Below are 17452 nucleotides of genomic sequence, written 5' to 3'. Positions count from 1 at the left end.
GCTAATAAATGAAGAAGCATTATCTGAGTTGCAGCCTACATTAAATTAGCTTAAATGTACTTGGCTAGATGATATTAACTTAGAATGTGCAGCAGCTGTGCCTATAGTGAGATTATAACAAACAGGTACTCTGAACAGGTTTTGGTTCAATTTTAATACTTTTGTGTAACCCTGGTTAATTGGAAAAAAATGCTCAACTGTCCTGGGTAACCCAAAATGTTATTGTATTCCATATCTATCTGTGCGATGTCATATGCCAATATTGTTACTCTCTCTTCAAGACCTGGTGGCTAGAAACAGAACCATGGAGGTTGGCAGATGCTGGGGTCCTTTTAAGGTCAGGTCAGGGTCACTCAGGCAGAGGCTCTCTTGCCCTTTCTCTTTCGTTCTCACCAGGAAAGCTGAGGCAGGTCTTTGGACCATTTTTTTTCCTTTCTTTTTTGCTGCCACCACCCAGGACAACCAGTTGTGGTGCCATGCCAAGAAAAACAGAACAGCCCCTGCTCCGTATGGTTGCCCCAGACCACCAGCAGTGCCTGGTTGAATCAGGAGGATATGGAGTCCGAGTTATCCTAGCTGGCTGCCTGCTGCTTTTGCTGAGGAGAAGGCATAGTCCCTCCATGAGTTCCAGCTGCAAATCCAGTTCCAGCTGCCAGTTTTTGGCTGCCTTAATCAACAGAGCTGCCACCGTCAGAGAGATAAGAGGAGCATTTGTCTGTTTTTTGGAGTTTAGGGTTTTTTAAAATTTTGCCCTTGTTCCCTGTTAGTTGTTGTTTGGGGGAAGAGGGAGTTTTTGCTATCGCGGAGGTTCAGTTGCTGTGCTGTTTTTCTTTATTTGTTCTCTCTCTTCACACGTGGTTGGGAGAGGTTGTTGTCCACCATTTCTGTCTTTAACTCTCAGACCACGACATTGTCTACAGAAGTCACCATCTTGGGGGAGTGGTTTCTCCACCATTTTGTTTTCTTTGTTCCTAGGGAGTCCACGAGATTCAGCACCTTTGTATCTAGTGATTATTATTGTTATTTTTGCCTTCTGCTGTTTTGTTTTTTAGTAAACTGCCATTTTTTCACTTATATCTTGCATTTGTCTCACCTTATTGGTGAAAGGGGAGTGGTTAAAACTAAAAGGAGAGGTAACTAATTTTGGAGTATCCACCCCTTAAATTGTCTTAAACCAGAACATCAACACATTGCAAGATGAAAAAAAATTGGAACAACATATTAGCACCAACCACATGATGCCAGGGTAGACATTTATCTTCCCTAATTATGTTGTGTATTTAGTACTTAAGAGTTGAATATTTTTATGGTTACACGAGAAAGATGTATGCTGTAGAAAAACACCAGCAGGAAACAAGAGCTCACATTTCATTTCAAATTTAATTTGTCAAACAGACGTTATCTATATACAGTGTGTATTGTAATAATTATTGTAATAGAAAGTAATTCAAATCTAAAATATTAACTGGCTGCATAGCACATTTGACATTATTGCCCATTTCAAGAGGGAAAACAATAAATTTCCAATAAATTTTGTCTGATTTGGATTCAAAAGTGTTCAGATATTGAACATGCCTTCTTTAAAACCTGTGTACACAAAAACTTTTCAGACCACAGTTTAGCTGAATATTTCCCATTTCATTACAACAAATCACAATATTGTCAGTTTAATAGAAAAACAAAACCAAAACATGTATCTGAAGCATCCAATAAAAAAGGGGCACTAAATGGAATAAAAAGGTTCCCATCCCCATTTTTGCATTCTAAACAGTAATTTCATAAAAATATTTTTATTAAAAAGTGTTAGTATATTGACTCTGTGACAAGAAAGACTGAGTAGGTAGGGAAAGGAACAAGCAAAAAAAAATCTCATTTAATTAGTTTGCAATATTTTTCAGCGATTTATTTTGAAAAAAAGCATTATTACAGCTGACTACAAACAAGAGAAATCTTGGCTATTTTACAGTTATGGGTACAGAAATATTCAAGCTTGTGATGCAAAGTGGCAAGGTGACTGCAGTATACAATGTAAATTAATAGCTTTGAAATGTGAACAAATGTCCTTGAGAATTCTTTACTAAGAAAACAAAAAAACTCCTCCTCATTTCTCCCTGAAACATGATCACAGGTCTGTGTTTAAAATCTCATTTGCAAACATAATTTAAACTATGTTCACCCTGAAACCAGTTTTATGAGATTCAGTCTGAATGGGGCAGTGTTGAGGTCCCTGTAAAAGTAAACATTTTTCATTTCTTAAAGAGGGGAAAAAAAACCCAGAAAACACCTGCCACCAACATTTGCAGCACAGTGCAGCCGAAATTTTAAATACAAAAATATTTTTCTATTGTTGGGATAATAGACCTTGCATCCTGGAAAGAAGTAACAATACTGTGACTAACAATATCCAGTCCATATCTTTCAAGTCACATAAGGCAATTACTGTGTTAGTTTACTGTATATGGCTAAAAGATGGTCCAGAAAATGTCAGTCTTTGTTATGTTTTCCGGCTACTCCATGTATGTTCAGGTGTACTTTTGTGATCTGATGAGTGTTCAAATGGAGATCTGTGTCCTATAGGAGATCTTGACCCATAAGGAGACCTCTGATCTAATGGTGACCTTGGGCCACTACCAGAAGCTCTGTGGTCTATTTGCCAGTCTGAGTGGTACCTATAATCTCTGGAAGATTTATGATGGATATACTCTGAAGTGGAACGGTGATCTGAATGTATCCTGTGGTCTGAATGGGAACGGTGATTTGAATGAGGTCGACTGTCTTTTAAACTTCCTTCCTGGTTTGACCTGTGATCTCTGCTCCTGTGGTCATCCAGCTTTCTACGTTTACCATCACTATAGTATCTGAAAAAATTTACTTATTACTGAACACATAGTAAGGACTACAATTATGTCAATTCAACAGAGCTGCATAAGAGAAATGTCTTTGCAATTTTGCATTACTTAGAAAAGATTCACTGCTGTTTACTACAAGCATACTGAAAAACCAGGAAAGGAATTTTTAACAGAACAATTTACCTGCTGTCTTGTTTATAGTGATCCCAGTCTCTGTGGTCTTTTCCATTGCTGAAGGCTGAATAGGACCTTTTCCTTGAGTCATTTTTATTATAAGCATCTTCCTGATGCTTGTCCTTATGATGATCATAGTACTGTGACAAATGTCTATCAGAAGAACTATCCCTGCTACTGTCATCATGGTTTGTATTCTCCTTCAGTCTTTCAACACCTGTTTAATAAAGTAGAGGTTATAAGGAAGCCTCATACAGTAAAAATTATTTTCTTTATCCATTCAAATAGCTCTTCTATCTGTCAGATTTAAAGCAATGTGAAAATGGCATTATAGTTTGACAGAAACAATATCTAAATGATTGAAAGATAAATGCAGTAATGTGAGCAAACTGAGAGAGACCTCAGAAGGAAATAGAAGGCAAGCAAGCTAGAAATATAGATATGTAGGACTAAGAAACTAAATTTTTCAACCTTACAGACTGAATGGAGAAGATCAGTGTGGTCTAATTGAGCAGGGAGTAGAAACCAGGTGCCTTTAGTAGAGCAATTTGAAACAGAATGGTAGGAAGTTCCTCTCTAAGGAGACAGCCCTAGTGAGAACACTAGTTTTAGAGGTACACCTTCTTAATGAAAGGTTTTTAGTGGTATTCCTAAAATACATTATACTCATTATTACCATACTATTATTATTATATATAAATTTTAAACCCATGATAACATACTCTAGGTTTTATATAACATGATATAAAAAAAAAGTATTACAAGAAGGCAACTGTGGGAGCATAGAAAAACAGTATTATTGTCAATAGTAAATGACATCCCATATAACTGATTGCTAACCATAACTTCAGGGAATATCTTTATTATGATATGGTGACATTACAAGTGCTACAAACGGGTATAGAGCCTCCAAGAAGTTTACAAGTGTTGAGTTGGTCTCTCTCCCTTCTCAAAATTAAATACAAAAAAGTGTGGGTTTTTAAAAATTAACTTACTTTAAGAAAATGGCCAAATAACTTGCTACTAAAACCTCTAAGTGCCAAATTCAGTCCATGCTCAGTTGAATTTCATCACCAAACTAGTGAAGTTATGCTGTCAGCCTATCCCTATGATATCCATCAGTATGGGAGTTCTAGGAGACAGTTTTAAGTTTATTTCATTTTATATACCATCATTTAAGATATCCAGCACAATAATATGTTCCACATTTCTTACCTGGATTTCTAATTACATGTGTATTCATGTTGTTGCTAATATTCTGTTCGCTGTGCTGCTAAAAGAGACAAGTACAAAAACTGTCATTGATAAATCCCAAAGTTGCATCTGAATTCTTCAGAAAATATTCTAAGAAAACAAACTAGTTTACTATGAACAGTAAAATACATTTAAAGTGTATTGAGTGAAAGCAATTGATACTTTATAATAACAATTATAAAACTTAGAATATATTTTTGTATATTTAGAGAGTCTGAAAGTATTACCTGAGATTCTTGGCGTTTTTTGATTGCATGTTTATACAGCTTGTGCAGCTTTCTGGCATCAAATTCTGTAAACTTAGAGACAAAAATCCACAAGTTTCTGAGGAAAAAGAAAGAAAGGTTATAATTCTTCCATATATTAATTTTTATTGTGTCATACAACAGAACATGGACTTAAATGAAATTATTTCAACAGTATTTCAGTAAACTGAATTAATTGTAAAGTCTGTTACACAGAATATTGTCTAGCTGCACAGCAAACATTACTTAGCTGTATTTTAAACTTTTCAGAAATTAATTACTTTAATAATTTGCCATTTTGTAATATTTATCACAATGACTGAAGAATGCAAACTGCATGAAAAATAGTATTAATGGCAGTTTTGTCAATAGAATGATTTGGCAATTGCATAAAAATATAGTTTTCAATTTGTTGTGCAATTCTTCTAAAAGATTATTTGAAATATGTCAGAAAACTGGAGTATTTATTACTCAGTAAAGATTCTTCTGAACTTTAAATCTCTTGCAGTATAAAAAATTTGATCTACATGACTAATTTCCTACAGATATCAGGGATGGGATTTTCCCATGAAATTCCAAAGCCTGGTCAAAGCTTTTGAAACCAAATGAGAAATCTGAAAGAGGATGGAAGCAGCATGCCAAAATCTTTGATCCTAATCTATGCTATGGAAGAAGAAAGCAAAACAAAACAACACTTTTGGTTTCAAGAAGCCAAAACCTTAAAGATGAGATTTGCTTCTATGATTGCAGACACCAGATCTAAAGTCTAGAATTCTTTTAGCAAAGTTTACAGGTGGAATGCTTAAAAGACTACAGAATAGTACTGTTCTAACTAGTTTTTAGTTGAGAAACATCTCAAGTGTGTAGGCTCAAGAAGCATCTATCTGCTCTTTTACTGTGATGATTTAAATACTATAGTTTTTGCCTAGAGGTTTGCAAAACTAGACAAAACCAGAAAATGGTGTGCCCAATGACATCTGTATAAGAAATATAGCATGAATACCTTTACTAAATTCTATGTCTTATAAAAGATAGATAAAACACATACTTTAATAATCTATGCATGGTACTGTAGCATTACTATAATATTAATTATATTATAGTAGCTCTACCATACTCATTCTTCACTGAAAGGGTAGTCAGGCATTGAAACAGGCTGCTCAGGAAAGTGGTGGAATCACCATCCCTGGAACCGTTCAAAAAATGTATGGATGTGTCACTTGGAGACATGGTTTAGTGGTGAACACAGTGATAGTGCTGGGTTAACAGTTGGACTCAATGATCTTAGAGGTCTTTTCCAACCTTAACAATTCTATGAGTCTATGATCTTACTATGAATTTCCATTTAAAGAAACATAACATTTACCAAAGTGTCTTTAAGACATGGATATTGCTTTTGTATTTCAGTTCACCCCAATATTTTAAAATAAAGCAAGTACAAACAGCTGAAATATTCTGTTAACAGTCTGCAAGAAAATGAAATGACTGAGCTTTGTATATGGAAGTGCAACTATATTTGCAACCATAAAGGATTAAAGTGCACATTATGATAAAAATAAATCTAACTGCATTAATAACTTAACAACAATATATAGTAAGTTTATAAACCAACATTTTCCTCAATTTTTCCAAAGTTATCACCTCACAGATGCATAAGAACACTTAAAACTCTTATTTCATTTTGAAATACATTTCGGAGTATGTTAGGATAAATGTTTTTTATCAAGTCAGTTAATATGATTTAATTTTAGAGTATATTTTAAAAAAGAATAAAGGATTCTGCAACTCAAAATCATTCAAAGTTGAACACACACATTTATAATGGCCTGTTTTAAGCATGAATAAAAACCAAAACCAAACATCAATGTTGAAAAAAGCAGATTCTTTAATGATAAGAACTCTTTTCCACTAAACATGAAATATACTCTAAATACAGTTATTTTCTCTTTGCATTTGGTTTTAAAAAGTAAGAGGACTCCACCTACTAGACAAAATGCATTGCTATGCAAGTATAAAAAAGTGAAACCAATAAAAGCTGCTACCACTTTTAATCTTCTTTTCATAAGCCCTTATTTAATACAGCAGAAAAATTAAATAAATGGAGAATAATAAATGAGAAATAAGTTAAAATTATTCTACTTAATATAAGCTATTATGGATTTCCCTTTTTCAAGAAAAATCATGCAGAATAACTTACTTTCTCCACTGTTTAATTTGTTCAGGATTTGCGTACTCTTTTAGACATTCGGTAATGTGGTCCCCAATTTTGATTAGGCACTGTCTAGTATGCTCCAGCTGTTCCCTTTCAGAAAGGCCTTTCTCTGGTCTATCCAATTGTTTCAATGCTGCTTTAACAGGCCTCATTCTTTCTTTGCACTGTAAAATTTTTAAAAAAGGAATACATTAATTCAAAAATAAAAATATAAAAATCATAAAACATGACTCACCCTTACACAGGCAAAGACAGTACTGTTGTAAGCCAAATGAAAAACAAGTCTTTGCTTGCAGCTCTTTTAGTTTTACTATAAAATTTCATTTGGAAAAGTAGCTTTTTAAATCCAGTAGAAAATTTACTTATGTATGAAAGTATTAAATTGTATGTAACCCATATTAAAGATTTAAGAAAGCACTAAGTTAATATAAAAGATTTTCTGAGGGAAAGGAATTACTAGGTTTTACAATCATGGGTTTAACTTTCAGCACAAGTATATAGGACAAGAGTTATTTTACTTTTTAGAGCCTTGAAAGCTATACAAACTCAGTGCCAAGATTAGGTATGAGAATGTTTAATATATTTTAAGTAGATACTTTCTGCAACAATTAAACTTGGCATTCAACAGAGGATCAGCATTCCTTCTCTGTGCAGCTTTTAAGCCTGAGTTCTATGCAGATACTAGGATAAAGCTAGTTTAGGTGTGCCTAAATTAGTAACAGTGATGACAACACATGTACTCATAGGTATATTTCATATGTGTATGCTTGAATTTTCACACTGATTTAAACATGTTAATAGTAAATACAGATAAATCAGTTAGCATGTTTTAAATTATAGACCTTTGCTTGGAAATACCATTCAATCACAATGGCAAGGTAGATGAAATGCATATTTTACCTGTCACAAGATAGACAAGAAGTCAAATGAGTTAGCCTCAACAACCCACAGCAGTAATTTCCATTTGAAAAGATAAACATGCTAATTAGATTGCATCTGATCATGGCATAATGATAAATATACCTTCCTGAACAGAGGGCCTGGACAAAAAAAATGTTCTATATGTAAACCCAACCTATAATTACTCCCACTAAGGAAGGAAGACAAGTCTATATATCCAGAATCAAAAATATGAGGGATTTTGGAAAACATCACAATCACTGTGGCAACATCTAGGGACAACTCAAAAATCAGTGAAGCTGTTTCATTACCAGATCATGCCATTAAGTAATTAAGCAGCTACATTACCTATTGCACTAACCACAGCTTAAGCAACTTTTTAAAAGACAGTTTACAAAATACACTGCTTAAGTGTAGAGGTGAACAGAGAAGCGCAATTGTACATGGGAATTGTGTGATTTTCAGTCACCTAGCCACTCACAAGATATCCTGGAAATTATAGATGAATCACTTATAACATCATTTAGAATAAAAAAAAACCCCAAAAAAAAAAAAAACAAAAAAAAACAAAAAAAACCCACGCAAAACAACAACCCCCACATAGGTAAGCTAGTCAGTACCATACTGATGAGAAAACAAGATCATTTGCTTCTTACAGCCAGCACCACAGTAGACCCAGTAAACCTGTCTAGCAGTAACGAACAACTGTTGAAAGCAGAATGATAGAACTTTTACAGCAGCAAAGTAGCTGCTCAAAGTAAATTCTTAGCATCCTTCCAAAGTCCCCAATCAAACTATAAAATGTTACATATCTCCCTTTTGTTCTTCCAATATTGTTTCTGTTGTGGACAAAAGTAGTGATATAACTGAAATTCTTTTGGTATCAGATATTACTCCAGCAAGATATTTCTAAGGACTTTAGGATTTGTTCCTTCCTCTGTCTAATGCAGGAAGTCTGTAATACTTTAAGAGCAACTTTCTCTTGTTAGCTTACAAAGAACAAAGGGGTATTTGATAAGGCCAAGTCAGAGACTACAGCAGCTGCATTAAAATTCATTAATTTCTGTCCTTTAAGAAGCAGTATCCATGAATTATTCTTGAGGATGGATCTTCACAGTCTGTATTTTAAAACTATACAGCACACACAACTAGACAAATACTCTTCACTATACTGCATAAATGCAATAAAATAAAACTGCTAACCTGAAAACAAAACTGAATTTAGTATAGCATCAATAAGCCTTCAGTGATCTAAGATTTTACTGGCAATAGATATGTGCATTATAATACCTAATAGCAGAATCAAAAACATCAGAAATTGTGCTCATTTAGTATATCAAGTGTAAACACTAAGTTATTAACAAGGGACTTACCACACCAAATGTCCTCTGATCCAGTTCTTCAGATTCTTCTGATATTGGAACTGTTTCACTAGTTGCAGTAATATGAACTGGAATATCCAACAATGAAACTTTTTTATTTTTTTCTTTATTTTCAGATTTGAGTTCATTTGCCTAAGAACAAAACATGAAAATATATCTGATAAGCAAACCTTACTTTTGGGCTGAAATTATATTGTAATTAGGCAATCACTGCATTCTCTTCAATAATAACAAAAAGAAAGAAAAAAAAATCTGTCATGCAGTGATAGTACCTTTTATTTTCTCTTGGAGGGATGGAGAAGGAGAATGGACAAGTTTCTTCCACTTGCACTCTCAGTCCCACTAAGCTATAGATCTTTAAAAAGGTAATTTCCCATTTCATTTGCCTGTCCTTGTACTTACAAGTGGCAAAAATAAAACTTCACATTATGCAAAAAATTTCAATGAAATGACTGATCCAAAATATCTTTTCAACTCAAAATCATTCACAAAAACCTGGTGGCCTTTTCTAGTGCTATATAAGAAAAAATAAACCTAGTTACCTTTTCTTCCTTTACTTCTTTTTCTTTCTGTGTGGATTCTTTTAGTTTGCTTTCTCTCTTTTCTTTAATATTTTTAAACTCTTTCTTATCCTCTTTTTTCTCTCTTTTTAAATGCCTCTTATTTTCTTTTTCTCTTGTCTCTCTTTTTTCCACAGCTTCCATCTTTATACCAATATCTGGCTCAGGCTTTTCTTCATTTTCTTCTGCTTTTATTTTTTTATGTGGACATTTCACTGAAACAATCTCATCCTGAAATACACAAGCATATATGTCACATCAAATAGAGTTTCTAACTATACAAGTTTTGCAACTATCAGATTAAAATATACTTTTTTCTGTGTGTGATTTCTTTAGACTTAGGTTTAACACCTATCAAATGGAGCTGGATGCAGTTTCAAAACAAGATGAGGACTACTCACTCATTTCCTTAATGTGACACAAAACAAGTATTGATTGGGCAGGGATAATGGGCGTGTGAGAGATTAAATCCATTTAATTTTGTATTACCAAAGAAATCTGCTCCTGTAAAAAGTAGTTAAGCTGCAAAGAGCTAAAAGGAATAAGGAAGTAGACCTCACAAGACTGAGCTGATTTTTCAGGGCATGGTGATGATAAAAGACTTCTGTTCTAGTAATTTTGTTCCAGTAACTTTTGTGTGACCCTGAATTAAACAGTCACAGTGATAGGAGAAGGGAACAGAGTTCCAACTTTTGCTTTTTCAGACATGTTTTGAAGAATCTAGTGTTTTTTTCAGCTACCTTCAAAGTCACAAAATTAGGTGCAACGTGGCCCCTAAACCTAATCTGTTGGGGTTTTTTTTCTTCTCTGTAGTGGTTTCTGCTGTGTGATAAATAAATGAACCAACAAAAAGAGAGTCCTAAAGGAACACATCAGAAGTAATAAAAACATAACAAAGTTGAGTAGCTCATTAGAACAATATCTATTGAATAGTAGTCAAACTTAACATCAACAATCCATGGGCCCTGATGGGATGCATCCACACGTGCTAAAGGAACTGGCAAACATCACTGCTAGGTCACTCACAATAACCTTTGAAGGAGGACCCAGGGAACTACAGGTCACTCAGCTTCACCTGAATCCCTGGAAAAGTGATGGAGCACCTCACTCTGGAGACCGTGTCTATCCCCATGGATGACAAGAAGGTGATCAGGAGTAATCAGCATGGATTCACTAAAGGGAAATTATGCTTAACCAACCTGATTGCCTTCTACAATGGGACAACTGGCTGGATAGATGAGAGGAGTGGATATTGCCCATCTGGACTACAGCAATGCTTTCAACAGTCTCCTGTGACATCCTCATATCATAGTGGACAGTGAGGCAGATTGAGAACATGGCTGAAAGGCAGGTCTCAGAGTGTTGTGATCAGTTGCAGTCTAGTTGGAGGCCTGTCACTATTGGTGTCCCCTAAGATTCAATGCTGGGCTCAGTATTGTTTAACTTGTTCATCAATAACTTAGATGAAGGGGTAGATGCCTCCTCAGCAAGTTCACTGATGATACAAAGTTCGGAGGAGTGGCTGATACCTCAGAGGGCTGTGCAGCCCTTCAGAAGGATCTCGACAGGTTGGAGAGATGGGCAGGGGGGAACCTTCTGAAATTCAACAAGGCAAATGCAGGGTCCTGCATCTGGGTAAGAATAACTTCAGGCACTGGTACAGGCTGAGGGTGACCTGCTGGAAAGCAGCTCTACAGAGAAGGACCTCAGGGACCTGGTGGACAACAAGCTGTCCATGAGCCAGCAGTGCCCTTGTGGCCAAGAAGGCAAATGGTATCCTGGGGTGCATTAGGAAGAGTATTGCCAGCAGGTCAAGGGAGGTGATCCTGCCCCTCTATTGAGCCCTAGTGAGGTGCATCTGGAGTGCTGTGTCCAGTTTTGGGCTCCTCAGTATGAGAGAAACATGGAACTCCTGAAGGGAATCCAGCAGAAGGCTACAAAGATTATTAGGGGACTGGAGCATCGCACTTATGAAAAAAAACTGAAGGAGCTGGGTCTCTTCAGCCTAGAGGGGAGAGATCTGAGAGGGGACCTTATCAGTATCCCCTTATCTGAAGGGACGGTGTCAGAGGATGGAGCCAGGCTCTTCTCAGTGGTGCCAAGCAATAGGACAAGAGGCAATGGGCAGAAACTGGAACACAGGAAGTTCCACCTGAACATGAGGAAGAACTTTACTGTGCAGGTGACTGAGCAATGGAACAGATTATCCAGAGAGGGAGTGGAGTCTCCTTCTCTGGAGATATTCAAGAACTTTCTGGACACAATCCCAAGTAACATACTCTAGGGGAACTGGCTTGATCATGGAGGTTGGACTAGATGACCTCCAGTGGTCCCTTCCAACCTAACCCATTCTGTGATAATGAAAGCCCTGACATACACAGAAGCATTCACTTGCATGTCTCAAAACACCGTTTATTTATGCTGTACTTTCTAAACAATCTTGATTTTTTTTCCTGAGCCTGAACAAAAGTTGCTACCCGAAGAATCATAATCAGTAGTAAAAATGGATTAGTCAGAAACATTAGTTTTATATTTTGATTTTTAAATAAAATTGAATTTTGAGAAGATAAAATGCTCAAGTCTTTGTATGAATGATATTTACCTCATTATACTCATCATCATCAGATTTTTCTGAGGGTGGTGATGAGTCACTTTTTATTTCTTCTTTAATTTTTGCAGTCTTTGTTGCTCTATTCTTCTTACTTCTTGCTTTCTTCCTCTTTGAATTGCCCTGAATGTAAATTAGCACCTTTATTATGTCAACTGACAAGTTTCTGCATCACAGTTGCAGAAAAAGATTTTGGTTTTCATGTTAAAGAAAGCATTCAACTTATTTATTGCCGCTAATGACCACCACTTTTCTCAGGATTGGAGACCAAGCCTAATGCAACAGTAAAGAATATTTACAAATAAGGGAGGAAAAAACAATATTAAATTTGCAATACATTCCTTGAGTTAGTTTCATCTAATACAATTACCAATACAGAGAAAAATGACACAAAGAAGAGTGGAACTAAGAATAAGACAAGTATCTGCTGACATTCCCATAGGTATATTATGTTATCTTGCTACTGAATATTAAGCTTAACTTACTGCACCAGTAAGTCTTTGCACTTCTTTTCTTGCAAGGTCTTTATTCAGTAATTTAATGAGGTAATCTGCACGGGTCTGCAACTGCTTTGCCTGTGGTTTCTTATCTGGGTCATCAGGTAAAATCTGAGGAGAACAATGGTAGCATCAACTACAAGTACACATTATCAGATTAGGAAGCTGCTAGTGTGAAGCACTGGGAACAGAAAAAGCTGAATTAAAAAATAAGCAAAAAACCAATCAACTCCAACTATACCTGACCAATATGCAGGCAGCCTCAAGGAATGGACAACTTAAACATATTATTGTTGCTCAAACACACAACCAATGTAGTCTTGAAAATATTCTCACAAAATTTACAGTCAGCTCAAGAAACTAGCTTCAGATTTCTGTTTCCACTCTCATAGTTCATCTAAAAAATTCAGAGCTCCTGTACCACTGTCATCCACAGATCTCCTAGTTCTGCCATGTGCTTCTAAATGCATTAACTCATTACCACAGGATATGCAGAAGCCAAAAAAAAAAAGAAAGAGTGGTTTCATAAAACAAGCAATTAATGGAAGGCAGGGGCAGAATATCATTAAACAGATTTCTATACAACCCTGGCTCCTCAAATACCAAAGCTACAGGTTGGCAGTACCACTGTGTTTGCTTCACTCCAGTATTTCCCTGTGTTTCTCACTACTTCTCAGCAGCCATTGCACTACTTCTAATCTGACAAATACAGCAATTCTCATGTTGCAAATGAAAGTCACTTTCAAGCAAAGAAAACAGTGATAGGGAAACCAAACCAAAATCCCCAAACCAACTTCCCTCCAAAAAATCAAGAATAAAATTACAGAATTCATAAATTACTTAGGTTGGAAAAGACCTCTGAGATCATAGAGTCTAACCTTTGACCAATCATCACCTCGTCAACTAGACCATGGCAATAAGTGTCACATCCAGTCGTTTCTTGAACACCTCCGGGTATGGTGATTCCAACACCTCCCTGGGCAGTCCATTCAAATGTTTAACAACCCTTTCCATGAAGAAATTTCTCCTGATGTCCAACTATAATCTCCCCTGGCACAGCTTGAGGCCACATCCTCTTGTCCTGTCACAAGTTGCCTGGGAAAAGAGGCCAACCCTCACCGAGTTACAACCTCCTTTCAGGTAGTTGTAGAGAGTGATAAGGTCTGCCCTGAGCCTCCTTTTCTCCAGGTTAAACAACCCCAGTTCCCTCAGCCAATCCTCATATGACTTACTCTCTAGACCCTTCAGCAGCTCCATTGCCCTTCTCTGGACTCACTCCAGCACTTCAATGTCTGTCTTGAAGGGAGTGGCTTAAACTGAACACAGGATTTGAGGTATGGCCTCAACAGTGTAGAGTACAGGGGGACAATTACTGCCCTGGTCCTGCTTCCCACACTATTTCTGATACAAGCCAGGATGCCATTGGCCTTCTTGGCCACCTGGGCACACACTGGCTCACGTTCAGCTGGCTGTCAACCAGCAGCCCCAGGGCCTTTTCTGCCAAACAGCTTTCCAGCCACTCTTCCCCAAGCCTGTAGCGCTGCAGGGGGTTGTTGTGATCAAAGTGCAGGACCCAGCACTTGGCCTTGTTGAACTGAATACCATTGGTCTTGGCCCATCAATCCAGCCTGTTCAAATTCTTCTGCAGAGCCTTCCTACCCTCCAGCAGATTAACACTTCCACCCAACTTAGTGTCATCTGCAAACTTACTGAGGGTGCACTCAATCCAGATCATCAATAAAGATATTAAACAGGACTGGGCCCAATACTGATCCTTGGGCCTGGCCATCCAGCAAGTTCTTAACCCATCAAGGACTGAACCTGTCCAAGCTGTGGGTTGACAGCTTTTCCAGGAGAATGCTGTGGGAGACAGTATCAAAGGCTTTGCTGAAGTCTAAGCAGACACATCCACAGCCTTTTCCTCACCCACTAGGCAGTTCGCCTTGTCATAAAAGTAGATCAGGCAGGTTAGGCAGGACCTACATTCCCTAAACCCATGGTGGCTGGGCCTGATTCCTTGGTTGTCTAGTATGTGCCATGTGATCACACTCAAGATGATCTGCTCCATAACTTTGCTGGATACTGAGGTCAGGCTGACAGGCCTGTACTTCCTCGGATACTCCTTCCAGCCTTTCTTGTAGATGGGCATCACATTGGTTAACCTCCAGTCGTCTGGAACCTCCCTAGTCAGCCAGAACTGATGACAAATAATGAAGAGCATCTTACTGAGCTCTTCTGCCAGCTCCCTCAGTACCCTTGGATAAATCACATCTGGCCCCATAGACTTGTAAGTGTCTAAGTGGCTCAGCAGCTCACTAACTACCTCCTCCTGGATTACAGGGGGGCTATTCTGCTCCTCATCCTTGTCTATCAGCTCAGGGGGTCAATTGTTCTGAGGATAACTGGTCTTACTGTAAGACTGAGGCAAAGAAGGCACCTTTGCCTTTTCCTCATCCTTGGTGACAATGTTTTCCCCTGCATCCAATAAGGAATGGAGATTCTCCCTGGCCCTCCTTTTGTTGTTAATGTATTTGTAAAAGCATTTTTTATTATCTTTCACGGCAGTGGCCAGGTTGAATTCTAGTTGAGCTTTTGCCTTTCTAATTTTGTCTCTACATGATCAAACAACATCCTTGTACTCTTCCTGATTTGCCTGCTCCTTCTTCCAAAAGTCTGGAATTAATTCAAATTAACACAACTAGAGTATTTAAACTAGGGAAGCAAAAGATGGAAGAGAGAATTCAAGTGATAGAGACACAAAGAAATACAGAAACATAGCAGACTCTAAGAAAGTATACTTCAACTGAATACACAAAATCTTAAAATCTAATAATTTACCAAAAGGATACAAAGAAGTACAACTGACCTAACTTCTGGGCAATTTCAGTTATCATAAAATAAACTCTTTCAGTAACTGTTCTTATTAACATTATTACCTAAACAAAAAAACTCCTTGATGAAATTTTGCAGATGACATACCTTTTGTGTCAAACTGAGATCAGGATCCATTTTTATCATTTCCCAGCTGCCATAGCCATATTCGTAGATACCTATTAACAGATTGGAATCATCTTCCTTACCCCAATCTATATCAAAATGAGCGGCCTTGGTGTGGCATGGGATGACATATCTAGTAGAAATAAATTAGAAATATACATAAGCAAACATTTCAAACTTAGTAAGGGATAGAAGAACATGCCACATATCACTGAGATCCTGATATATTTAGTAAGTAATCCACATAACTATCAGGCTTTCTTACAATTTCTATAAACTATTTATTCAAATCAGTACCAAAATATGTTTTAAAGGAGGTCAAGATTAAGATATGAAAACAGTCATCTATCTGTGGCCATGGACTGAGTTAGAACTGGCTAGCCATGAAGATAAGCTTAGAATATTACTCAAGTGAAACTGCTAACTGAATAAGCAGATAGTCTAGGGACTATGATACACAAGGTAGTAAGCTAAAAAGTTCATAGGTCTAAACAACTACTAACAATTACCATCTGCTCCATTTTGACAAATATTGCATTCTCTCAGGCAGAGGTGACACAAAGCAGTTCCTCAACAAGTCTGATTTCAAGCCTGGAATAATTAAGAATAACTGAACCCAGTCCCCAATGAATACAGTTCGGAAGTCAAAGCAAATACTGGCTTCTAAGGAGAGGGAAGAAAGAATAAAGAAAGAATGTGGAGCAGATTTCTGCTGCCAGTTCTTAGAGGTAATGGAGTGGCATGAGTGTCCCAGTGTACTCAGTCTGGAATGCTTAAATATATTCATAAAAGCCTTGAATAACTTTCTACATTATGGGTTCCTTTAGGAAGAAAAAAGAATACCTTTTCCTTTCTTCTGGATCTGCAGGAATGGATTTGTGCAATGGTGCCAACTCTTCTTCATGAGAAATAACTAACTTTGCATTCACCTGCACTCCTGATATTCGGAATGTTGGGCCTTTAACTTTCCCAAATCTACCTCCTTAAAATAAAGGAACAAATTATTAAAATATTTAGCTTTTATGTATATCTTATAGACAAACATAGAGAAAAAAAAAGTTTGATGCTATAGCAGCAGACATTCAATTATAGGAAATGATTTTTTCTTAACCAAATGCTTTAATTAAACTCCAGAACCTCAAGGTCTTCCAGTTAATACTAGCAGATTAATTTTAAATTTCATGGTAAAGCAAAACCATATTGCATTCTACTATGACAACTCACTCAGGGAAAGGGGGAAGAAAAACAAAACCAAAAAGTCTTCTTACTAAAATCCTTTTTTCTAAATCACCTAGCATGCTAACATTTTGTTAATGTTTTCCCCTAACACAATTGTTTTGTTATGATCAGAGTGCAACAATCGTTCATATCTCTTTGACACTTTTTATTCCTCTCCCCCACCCCCAAACACACTTTACCTGCTCTTTCTTGGCCAAAGGAATTGTCCTTTAAAGCCTTAATGCATCCATTATGTACAAGTTCTCCCAGACGTCTAAGGTCTATCTCAGATTTATCAACTAGCTCAGCATCTCTAGCTATAGCATCTAACCTGGAAGAAAACAAATATGTTTTTACAGCTCTAAAACTTTAGTATTATGAATGACTCCTTCAGATTTTGAAACTAGAAAAGTGATCCTGTAAGTTATCATTCATCCACACTTGCTGTGTAAAATTTTAATGCATGCAGTTAAAAGCAGCTAAAGAAAATACAGAAACTATAAAAAAGGGTATTTCACATAAAGGACTATACAACAGGAAATATAAAGGATCCTAT

General features: G+C 36.7%; 1 protein-coding gene across 1 annotated transcript in view; it reads right to left on the bottom strand.

The window, feature by feature from the left end:
- Window positions 1-1361: 1361 nt before the first annotated feature.
- LOC129133658 (chromodomain-helicase-DNA-binding protein 1-like) overlaps window positions 1362-17452 on the bottom strand; it is a 55322-nt gene continuing 39231 nt past the window's right edge. The window contains exons 26-37 of the mRNA XM_054653285.1: window positions 17097-17227; window positions 16522-16660; window positions 15661-15811; window positions 12670-12792; window positions 12179-12307; window positions 9559-9807; window positions 9008-9148; window positions 6720-6898; window positions 4505-4601; window positions 4239-4296; window positions 3033-3240; window positions 1362-2858 (exon numbers count right to left, since the gene is read on the bottom strand). Of these exons, the coding sequence (XP_054509260.1) occupies window positions 2495-2858; window positions 3033-3240; window positions 4239-4296; window positions 4505-4601; window positions 6720-6898; window positions 9008-9148; window positions 9559-9807; window positions 12179-12307; window positions 12670-12792; window positions 15661-15811; window positions 16522-16660; window positions 17097-17227 (1969 nt within the window). The 3' untranslated portion in view covers window positions 1362-2494. The remainder of the gene's footprint in view (window positions 2859-3032; window positions 3241-4238; window positions 4297-4504; window positions 4602-6719; window positions 6899-9007; window positions 9149-9558; window positions 9808-12178; window positions 12308-12669; window positions 12793-15660; window positions 15812-16521; window positions 16661-17096; window positions 17228-17452) is intronic.

This window comes from Agelaius phoeniceus, chromosome W (genome assembly GCF_051311805.1).
Source record: "Agelaius phoeniceus isolate bAgePho1 chromosome W, bAgePho1.hap1, whole genome shotgun sequence".
Classification (NCBI taxonomy): domain Eukaryota; kingdom Metazoa; phylum Chordata; class Aves; order Passeriformes; family Icteridae; genus Agelaius; species Agelaius phoeniceus.
Note: the sequence above shows the minus strand (reverse complement) of the source record. Positions and strands in the feature narration are given on the sequence as shown.